Source organism: Monoraphidium neglectum (genome assembly GCF_000611645.1).
Source record: "Monoraphidium neglectum strain SAG 48.87 unplaced genomic scaffold scaffold02049, whole genome shotgun sequence".
NCBI lineage: Eukaryota > Viridiplantae > Chlorophyta > Chlorophyceae > Sphaeropleales > Selenastraceae > Monoraphidium > Monoraphidium neglectum.
Window position 1 is genome coordinate 1 of NW_014011579.1, and position 10,712 is coordinate 10,712.

Here is a 10,712-nt window from a genome sequence, read left to right on the forward strand (position 1 = left end):
CCCCGCGCCCGCCCTCAGCGCGTGGACGAGGTGCTGCAGCAGGTGGGGCTGGCGCACGTGCGCGGCGTCATCGTCGGCAGCCCCCTGCGCAAGGGCATCAGCGGCGGCGAGCGCAAGCGGCTGTGCGTCGGGATGGAGCTGCTGACGCGGCCGGTGCTGCTCTTCCTGGGTGGGTTTGGCGGCAGGGCCGCGGCACGGCGTGGCTGGCTGGGTGCCTGGGTCCCTTCTCTTCCCGGGGGCAGCCGCGTGCCCCCTTCTGGGTGCCCACCCCCTACGCGGCCGCCCGCTGGGCGCGGACCGGGGCTGGTGCGGCGGCCGCAGGGGCGGACGCAGTCCCTGCCCGCAGCGTGGTGGTAGCACGGCAGTCTCATACACACCGGATATGCCACTCCTGCACGCGTGACCTCTCGGGCCGCCGACAACAGCCTCTTCGCACACTGCCCATCTGACAGCCGTGCACGGCCCCCCGACGCTTACCGTCCTCCAGACGAACCGACGTCCGGCCTGGACTCAACCACCGCCCTGAGCCTGTGCCGTCTGCTGCGCGGCCTGGCGGACTCCGGGGCCTGCACGGTCATCGCCACGCTGCACCAGCCGCAGACCAAAATCTTCCAGGTGCGAAGGCCGGCGCTTTTTGCGCGCGTGCGCGGGTAGCGGCCCTGCGATTTTCAGCGCCTGGAGGGCTTGATCTCCAGTGACGGGACCGGCGCCTCCTGCGGACGGCGCACGCGGTCGCCCGCTGGATCGCGCCACCTGCCCACTGGCTCACCGCTCCAAATGCACCACACAGGCTGGCTGCGGCGATGGCTTCAACCCTGATTCTGACAAGCCACGCACCCCGTGCTCTTGCCCCAGCCCATCCCGGCTCACCCCACACACTGGCCCGCGCGTTTTCCCCTCCCCGCCTGCGCCGCCCCCTACCTGCCCCTCCCCAGCTGTTTGAGGGCCTTATTCTGCTGCGCGGCGGCGCCGTCGTGTACCAGGGCCCTGCGTCAGAGGCCCTCGCATACTTTGAGGACGCCGGCCACAAGTGCCCGGGTGAGCCCAGCGCTCGGCGGCCGGCTGGTCAATAGGCCCCTGCTAGCCTTCAGGCGGAGGAGTGGCCCTTTGCTGGCTTTCGGCCCGACAGACCGTTATCCAGGCTTGAAAGCGCTCGCTCTCCTTCAGAGTGCATTTCGTTGCTGGGGTGGCCCTGCTGCCCGCTTTAGGGCGGGTGGATTTGCCACCTCGTCCTGCTACTACCTGACCAATGTGCATCATATCATGCCGGCCTGTGCAACCGGCTCCGCCCCCTCCCCCCCTGCCCCCAGAGCTGACCAACCCGGCGGACTTCCTGATGGATGTGATCATGCCCAACAGCGGCGACATGGGCGGCAGCACGTGCTCCCTCGACACCAAGGCCGCGGTGAGGGGCGCCCCGACCCGGCCCGGCCCGGCGCCGCGGGGCGGCGGCCGCCGGCTTGGGCCTGGATCTGGCAGCGGGGGGGCAAGTTTGTGTAGCAGTGCAGCTGGGACGGGTTGGTGGGGTCGACGCTTGGGGCTACCTCCCCCAGGCAATGACGCAGGATTTGCTGTCCGTTGCAACTGGTATCCGCCCGTCCAGGTCCTAAGGCACCAGCTGGCGCGGGACGTGTCGGTCGTCTGGAGGGAGGCCAGGTGCGGCGCATGATGGGCATATGGTGCCATCACTTGCGCAGATGTGTCAGGAACTCTGGTCGATCCCCGCTGGCAAGGCGGTGACGGTCTGTTGGGTGCCAAAAACAGTCAAGATTTCCAGAGCAAGGGCGCTGGAAGGCGATGCCGCGCCACGCCGCGCCGCGCCGCGCAGGCCGCCTGTGGCGCTGCGCGAGGTGGTCCCCTGGAGCCGCCAGTTCACGGTGTTGCTGGAGCGCTCCTTCAAGGAGAAGATGCGCCAGCGCGACGTGCTGCTGACTCAGCTGGCGCAGTCGGTGGCAATGGCGGTGCTGATCGGTACCGTCTTCCTGCAGGTGCGGGCGTCGGTGCGTGTGTATGTGTGCAGATGCGCACGCGTGCGTGCATGCGCATATATGTGTGCGTGTGTGCTCTTGTGCGTGTGCCCCATATACACTCTTCTCTTTGTGGTGGTGTGGGTATTTGTGACTGTGTGTGTGTGTTTGTGTGTGCGTTGTGTGTGTGTGTGTGTGTGTGTGTGTGTGTGTTGGCCATGTTGATGCTTGCGTGTGAGTCTGCGCCTTTTTATGGGGATTGCAAGGATGAATTGATTGAAACCAGCACAGCTCTCGGCGTGACGCCTGCTATGGACATGGGGTTCACAACCGGCGATGCAAGAAGCATCGTCAAGTCACAACTCTCCCCTCCTGCTGAATTGAGGCACGCCTCAATTGCGTCCACCTTGCTTCCCCCCCTCTTAAACCTTCGCACACAACTTCCTGGACGCCCCTGACGCACCGCACTCAACAGATCGGCACCAACCAGACTAGCACCACTCGCCGTCAGCCGGTGCTGTTCTTCTGCGTGATCAACCAGGGCATGTTCGGGGCGCTGCAGGTGGGGCGACGCCACGCCCCCATGCAAACGTGGCGCAATGTTGCTTAGGCTGCGCCTGCCATACACGTTTTGCAGCCCGCAGTGCTGCGCGGCCAGGCGCCAGGAATGCAGGCACGCAGCCGGCCACACAAATGACTGACGTCTCTGGACCTGATAGGTGGGCCGCCGATGGCTCCAGGTCGCCTTGACCCCTGACAGCCTGCTGCAGCCCCTCCGGCCAGCTCGAAGGATGCGGCCAGCGCCCGCAACCGCAGCCACTGCCCTCCCCCCACCGTTTTAGATGATCAACTCATTCCCAAGCGAGAGGATCCTGGCGCTGAGAGAGAGGGCCGCGGGAACCTACTACTCAAGTGAGGCCCGCTCCCGCCACCCCACCCCACCCGCGTCCAACGAGCCCTACCGCGCCCGCCGACCGGGCGGCACGGCGGCGCGCCGCGGACCACCGCGCCCAGCTTGCACGGGGGCGCACCCCATGGTTTCGCCGCCCAGTGTTTTGACGCCAGCCCCTGTGGCGTCCAACCATGTGTGACCTGCGCTCCTACGACACCCAACGTCGCCCCTTCCTCCCTGCCCCCTGAATACCTTGAAAATTATGCAAGGCGCATACTTCATGGCCAAGATCACTGCCGAGACGCTCTTCCAGCTCCCCATGCCCGTCATCTTCAGCATCATCGTCTACTGGCTGGTCGGCCTGCAGGCCGTGGGTGAGCACAGGGGATTTACGTGTGGTAGTAGGTGGACTGTGGTAAGAAGGCACAAAGCGACATGGCCAGCGTGGCTCAGGCACCTCGAACCAACGCCGCGTCCAGCTCTGCATTGTTGGCAGCCGGTCCTCTGCTGGTTACAAAAGCACACCTGACCCCCACCCGCCGCAAACCGCCGACCCCCAAACCCCAACCGCACACTCCAACCGCCAGCGTCCAAGTTCATTATCTTCACCTGCTTCATGGTGCTGTGCTCCCTCTCTGCCACGTCCCTCGCCCTCTTCGTCAGCGCCTGGTGAGCGTTCATGGGGCCTCTCAGCACTTTCGCCTGCCTGGCTGCAGAGGCCTGGCCGCTGCGGCACCCTCGCCGCAGCCCACCAGACAACCAATAAACCAACACCGTATTGGGCGATTGCCTGCGGGTGCCTCAGGGCAGCCTGACGGTGCTGCGATCTTGCATTTGCCGAGTTGACTCGGCGGCTGTCCCCGCCGCCCGCATGCCTCCGGCCCACACGTTGAAATCGGCCCCCTCGGACCGCCTGGACGACCCCCAAAACCCTGGACCCCAGGTGCCGCACCACAGATCTGAGCGTGACAGTGCTGCCCCTGGCCCTGGAGATTTGCCGCCTGTTTGGCGGCTTCTTCCTGCCGCCCGCCAGCCTGCCAAAGTACTTTGTGTGGCTGGACGCGCTGTCCTACGTCAAGTACAGCTACGAGGGCGTCAGGTGTGATGCATGCTCGCGTCTGTGTGCAGAGGGCCGATGTTTCTGTTCGGCAGGGGTGAGGGTTAAGCGGGAGGTTGTCGAGGCACGTGTGTGGATGTGTACGTGGGAAGCTCGTGCACGCGCCCTTGTTGCGCAGCGTGCCCCCTCTGCATCTCAGTCCACCTGCAGCGCGCTAGCTGCCCTGACCCTCTTGCTGCCCGCGCCACCCATGTCCCCAGCCCCTTTTCCCGGCCCCTTGCCTGCCTCCTTTCTGCACTGGACACCTTCATGAAATCTCCTCTGCCTCTGACCTTGCCTGATCTTTGGATTCCAAACAGGGTCAACAAAGGGCTAGCTTGCCCTCAACCCTTTGTCACCTCCCACCACATCCCGTACGCATCACATTCCGCACGCGCTGCCTTGACCTCACCGTCTTCAACCTCAAAACACCACAACCCATGACAGCCTCAACGAGCTGGACGGCCTGGTGGTCACCTGCACCCCGTCTCAGCTGGCGCCAGACGGAAGCTGCCCCATCACCAGCGGCCAGCAGACCATCGACAAGCTCGGCCTGGGGTGGGTTGCCGCCGCGCGCGCCCGCCGCCACGCCGCGCCCTTCGATTCTGGGCAACAGAACTGTGACCAGTACAAAAGACTGCACAGCCTGGGCTTTGGTGGCCGCAGCGCAGCATGGCAGAGGTAGCTGCGGCAATTGTGTCCGTTCGTCTGCCTCAGCTACCTTGACATTGATTGCCCAAGGAACCCAACCATGTCCATGTCAGCCAGCCATTTTCCGCCCCTCACAGACGCGCCTACAAGCTGCTTTCTCGTTTCCCGAAGCCCTGACAGCCGCCTGGTGTGTCGTTTCAGATTCAGCTGTCTCGGCGCCCTAAAACCTAAACCCAGCTGCGCTCGCGAAAAACCCTCTCATCCGCCCGACGCAGGTACATCAACATCTGGGGCGCGGCCCTGGCGCTCATCGGGTTCATCATCGTCACGCGCGCCCTGGCCTATGTGGGGGTGCGCAAGATCAAGTGGTGACGAGACCACGAAGGGAAACAAAGAGCACAGAGACACAAGCACGAGCCACTTGACTGTTCGTCCACTTTGCTTCCTGCGCGCCAGCGCTTGGGGTCCCTGCACGCACAGCCGTCGCACTGTCAGCATGCTGCGCGCAAACGCTTGGTAGACCTGGACCGTCGGACTCGCCTTTCAGCGCCTGGCGCCGCAAGTGTTTTCTTGAGCTTGCAAGCGCATGTCTTTTGCTGCTTGGAGGGGTGTTGGGATGCTTTCAGGGGCGTCAGGCGGTTGTTTGCAAGCAGTGGTGCAGCACAAGAAACCACGTCAAATTGCTGTCGTTCACTGGGCCCCTGTATGCCCAGTGCATGCAAAGCTTGCGAGCACCAAGGCCCACTGGCTGTCCAACTCCCAGGTGCTGGCCGAGGCAGGTCCTCAAACCTTGACCCTTCCTCAGGCAATGCGTATCGACATTGCAGGGGAAAGCAGCGCGGGTTGCAGGGTTGCCTTCTGCCCTGGACTCTCCCACAAACATACTTTTCACACTTCCCAAACCCCAGGGGCACTTGTGCTTCATTTTATCGCTGTCGTCTGTGTATTTGCCGCGGCATGTATGTATGCCCAGCCATATCTTGCAGGATCCACGATCATTGCAAGGCTGCTAGCTGCCACAGTTTGTAATCGGTTTCCCGTTGGGCGGCAGCTCCATACTCGGCATACGTGTTTCAAGCGACACTCAGTGCTCTCATGGCTTTGGTGGGTTGTGGAACACAGCTGAGTGGCGGCCGCGCGCTGAATTTGTGGGTGAGCTTGGCAGCGCGTGGTTGCTGGCCCAGGCTGCGCTGTTGCAGGGGATTGCTGCTTTGCAGTGCACAATCAAGACGACTGTTCATTTGAAATGAGCGTGTAGCAGCAAGCGCTGCGCACAGAGCATGCAGGGAAGTTGGGGGTCGTGACAGCGGAGAGGGTGCTGCAGAGTCAAAGCGGAGCTGGGGCACCACGGAGCTGGTACAAAGCGAAGAATCTTGCCTCGAGGGCAACTTGTGACCTCCAGTAGTGCTGTCCTGCTCGGTGGTACAGAACAAACCCAGCTAGAGCTCGGCTGAGGACAAGCTTAGATCTGTGCTTCTGCTCATGCATTGCGGCGTTGCGAAACGCCGCATGGTGCTGCACACCAGCCACCGTTTGCGTGCAGCTGATCCAGTTTCGGGAGATCACGTGGCATGCACCAGCCACATCTGCAATTATCCAAATACCGTATACTGACTGTAAGACGTGAGATTGCGGCCCTGGCGACCGTGTCCGATCCTCCAAGATGCATCTGAGCTGGTTCGGTACCGGTAGTGCCATAACAACAAATTTTCTGCATAAGAAATTCGCCGAAGCAATCAAAGCATAGAACGGTTTTCGGTCAACGCCGAGCGTTGTATGAATGATCTCGCATCGAACGGAATTGATCTTGGCAATAAACTACAAGAATATTATTCGGATTGCACGCGTGATGCATGCAGCAGCAGGAAGCCAGCGAGGAGCCGGCTCGGCCAACGCGCAAGCTTCCCCCAGCTGCCTAAACGCTCTGCGCAAGCTGCTTGCTGCCTTCCTGCCTCCGTTGCCAGCGTTCTTAAGGCCCCGCCGCCCTATCATTCATTCACCCTGCTTCCAAGGGATCCGTTTGCATGCCCTGCTCTGTTTGTGCATAACCACATGCTTGTGCATGTACTCCACGACTGCATGCCCCTGCTGCCACCTGTCCTGAGCTAACAACCCCGCCCAAATCCCATGAGGCGCACTGTGGCTCGACCACAGGACCCCGATTGGGTCAGCCTGCGGCCTGCGCGCGGGCGGCAGCCATGAGGCGCACTGTGGCCAGACCACAGGACCCCGAAGGCGGCCGACCTGCGGCTTGCGCGCAATTGGCACCCTCCCCCCTCGAGTCGCACGTCGTCTCGATCGCAGTACCCAACTGGGTCGACCTGTGCGCCCCTGCGCATACTTCATTAAATCCCCCCAAAACGGTGGCTCTCGCCACCCCAACAACATGACCGTATCCATCCTAGTGATGAACGCCCTCGACAGCGCTGTTAACCCGCAGCGAGCCGTAGCGGTGGTCATCGCATTCACCCTGCTGTCGCGCTGCCGCCTGCCACTGCAAGCCAGAGCTTTGCAGGTGAGTGGGGCTCTGGCCTGAGCATATCGCTGCACAATTGGCTTGCATGGTTTGTACTCCATCATGCAGGAGCCCCGATTATGCAGTCAATCAGTCGTCATTTTTGTCATCTTACAAGCAGCGCTGAGTCATTGGATCGTTTCACAGGCTATCAGTCTCAGAGTTCCCAGCTTGAAAACTGGGTGGCGCAGCTCAAACGACGCTCTGTGAGACGGCAGAATGCCCTCTCTCACTCCAGTGGCCACCGTGACTAGCCCCAGGCAGTGCCGCCCGCGCCGCCCTTGCTCACCCCACCAGGGCGCGCCGCTTTGGCAATGCCAGCCATTCGCATGGTCCCGCCAGGACGCATGCACCCCTGTAAGTTTGTGTGTGTGTGAGTCAGTGTATGCTTGTGTAGGTGTGTGTGCTTGCCTGCGCACACGTGCGTGTGTCAAAAGACGAGGAGCAATGATGCAGTGCAGCACAACAGATTCCTGTTTTTGCAGCACGCAACACGTGTGCTGCATTTACAAATCGTACCGGTATGTACAATCGATTGCGCTGCCCACGGGACCACACTTCAAGCAGCACGCCATCAAATACAGCTTGCAGAGGGCGCTTCCCTCGTTTGCATCCATGACCCATCACACCGTTAACAGTACCAAGCAAGTCATTGACCCACCTGCTGCCCAAGCCCTGGAAACATGGGCATCCCGTACCCGCCCTGCGGCATCCAAACGCCCCCAAAAGGCTGCGGCTGCCGCGCCACCGCCCCCGCTGCTGCCGCCGCTGCTGCCGCCGCTGCTGCCTGCTGCACCAACCCGGAGGCTCCGCCGTGGGCGGCTGCGACGGCCGACCTTGCGCCGGCTTTGGGGCCTCCAGCTGCGACCGCACCTGTGGGCAGCATGGCAAACGGGACCTGCCCCATGAATTGGGTTGGAGCGCCCATGAATGGTGTCATTGCGCCCGCATAAGGCGCCATCATGGCTCCTGCAGATGGGTAGGGTGGTTGGTTGGATGTTTGATGGGATGGGTTGAGAAGTCAAGGGCTGGGCAGGGGAAGAGCAGTGTGACAAATTGTGTGTGCTCGGCCCTTCAGATATGAGTCAACACAAAGTGAGGCAGGGCATTTGCTGTGTAGCATGCTGGGGCCAGCCGCCCTGGTGCCGCTGTGCCGTTCTAATCTCCAGTTTTTCCCCAAACCGACCCACCCACCGTCGTTGGGCTTACGCTTTGCAATGGATGATGGAACCGGCGCCTTGGCCCCGAATCCTGTAGAGCCTGGCGCGCCAAAAGCCATGCCTGGCGGCAGCATCCAAGGTGCGGCGCCAGGGGCCAAAGGGAGTAAGCCTGGCGCACTCATGGTCGAGCCCGCCCGCCCGCCCCCTTTTGCCGCTATTGGGGCCTGATGGGGCGCAGATGGGGCAGGAAGCGCGATGCGTTCGCATGTGTGAACGCGGATGTGTGTGCGCGCGCGCGCGCGCGCGCGCGTGTGTGTGTGTGTGTGTGTGTGTGTGTGTGTGTGTGTGCACGCGCGCGTGCGTGCGTGCGCGTGCGTGTGTGCGTGCATGCGTGTGTGCGTGCGTGCGTGCGTGCGCGTGCATGCGCGCATGCGCGCATGCGCGCATGCGCATGTGTGGGTGCGTGCGTGCGTGCGCGCATGTGTGTGTCTGTGTGTGTGTGATTGTGCGCGCCCCACCCTGCATGCCTGGCTGCCGAACGCTGTTTACTTGTGCCTCATACCTCCCACAGCAGCAGCAGCAGCAGCAGCAGCAGCAGCAGCAGCAGCAGCAGCAGCAGCAGCAGCAGCAAGCCCACCTGCATCATCCCAAGTGGGTAGGGTGCGAAGCCACCATACATCCCTGCCGCCCCACAGGGTAGCCCAGCAGGACCCAACGACAGCGCGCGCGGCAGGCGACCTGCCGTCACCGCCAACGCCAGTGCGGCCGCCGCGCCGCCGTGCTTCCCCCGGGTTTCAGGCAAGACGTTGTGTCCCCGAGCGCCGGCGGCTGCCTTAGCCTGCGACCCCCCTGCGGCCGCTGCAGCCGCAAGATGCTGCTGCTGCTGCTGCTGCTGCTGCGGCGGCGGCGGCGGCGGCGGCGGCGGTGACACGGCCGCCGCGCCGCGGTCGCGCGGTGAGCCGCGCCCCGCCGTCGCACCTGCAACGGGCTGCCTAACCGTGGCGGCGGGCGCTCCCTTGGCTCTCGCGGCTGGGGGCGGCATCCGCCGCACCACCGGCAGCGCCGCCGCGGCATGGCTCGCGTAGCCGCCGGGCGAGGGCGCGCGCGCCGCAACTGCTGCTGCCGCTGCCGCTGCCGCTGTGGGTGAGCTTGCGGCTGGCCCCGGACATGGCAGCTGCTGGTATTGCTGCTGCTGCTGCTGCTGCTGCTGCTGCTGCTGTTGCTGCTGCTGTTGCTGCTGTGATGGGCTGTGGAGCCGCGCAGCCTGTGCTCGCTCTTGGCCCCTAGGCCCGACGAGCTGGGGCTGCTGCAAGGGGTCCGTCTGCTGCAGTGACAGATGCTGCCGGCCTGCGGCCGCAGAGGCTTGTGCATAGCTGGCATCGGTCGGGAGCTGCAGCGGTTCCAGATGCAACGCACGGCTGTGCTGCTGTTGCTGCTGCTGCTGTTGTTGCTGTTGCTGCTGCTGCTGCTGCTGCTGCTGCTGCTGCTGTTGCTGCTGCAGCAGGATATGCTGCTGCACCTGCCGCTGAAGTGCGGTGAACGTCGCAAAGGATGGCTCAGAGCCGGGCAGGGTGGGCTGGTTGGCGCTGGCCACTGCCAAAAACCTTGGGAAGCGGGAAGGGGACAGACGTGTGGGTTGCATGTGTCAGCATGTATGGTCCATCACAGAGCCCATGACGCCCCGATGATGCGCGCGATGCGATTGGAGAAGCAAGGGGTCCGCACGCCCTGACTCACTGTGCGTAGCCGCCTGACAAGCCGCCGCCGCCAGCCTGCTGCGCGTGGTACGGGCTCCTCGGCTGCGGCGACGCGCCGCCCGGCTTCCCAGGGCTGGGTATGCTGCTGCTGCCGCGGCTGGGGATGTTCCAGATCAGGCCGGCCCGGCAGCTGCCCTCGGATCCCAGCGGCGACATGTCCCCCCGCTGGTGCCGCGCCTGCCCCGCCTGCGGCGCCCGCGCGCCCGGGCCCGCGTCGTCATCAGAGGCGAAGGGGGGTGATGTGGAGAAGGGCGCCAGCATGTCCGCCTCGTCAGCGTCCGTCCCGCTGCCGTCGGCGCCGCCCGGGCTGGCGGCGCCCTCGGCCGCGCGCACCTGTGTGTCACGCGCGTGTGCGCCCCCAAGAAGGAGGCGGAGGGACGGACCGTCAGTGTTCGCCGCGTTTGCAAATTTGGCTTGTGCAGCGGCAGACGGGGCAACGGACGCGGCAGGTGAGTGCGGCGCCGAGGTCGTCGGCGCTGCCGGCGCGCCGCCGTCAGCGCGGCGGGCGCGCAGAGGCGGTCGCGTGGCGTCGAAGCGCGCTGCGCACCTCGGGACCGTCCGCAACCTTTGCTGCGTGAAACGCACTCAGCTGCCAGCCGAACCCCATGCGCGCTGTCGACATCTCTACAAGCCCCCTTGTTGGCCCCCCGAGCCACCCACGAGTGTCTCTGCCC

At 64.0% G+C, this 10,712-nt stretch overlaps 1 protein-coding gene across 1 annotated transcript; it reads left to right on the forward strand.

Moving 5' to 3' along the window:
* Positions 1 to 132: 132 nt before the first annotated feature.
* Positions 133 to 4,978, forward strand: MNEG_9748 (hypothetical protein; the record flags this gene model as incomplete). Its single annotated transcript, XM_014041780.1, has 12 exons — positions 133 to 169; positions 488 to 615; positions 936 to 1,038; positions 1,311 to 1,405; positions 1,604 to 1,656; positions 1,829 to 1,988; positions 2,443 to 2,529; positions 3,149 to 3,233; positions 3,447 to 3,528; positions 3,803 to 3,958; positions 4,403 to 4,513; positions 4,882 to 4,978. 12 exons carry the CDS (start codon positions 133 to 135, stop codon positions 4,976 to 4,978), a joined length of 1,194 nt encoding a protein of 397 aa, XP_013897234.1.
* Positions 4,979 to 10,712: the final 5,734 nt, after the last annotated feature.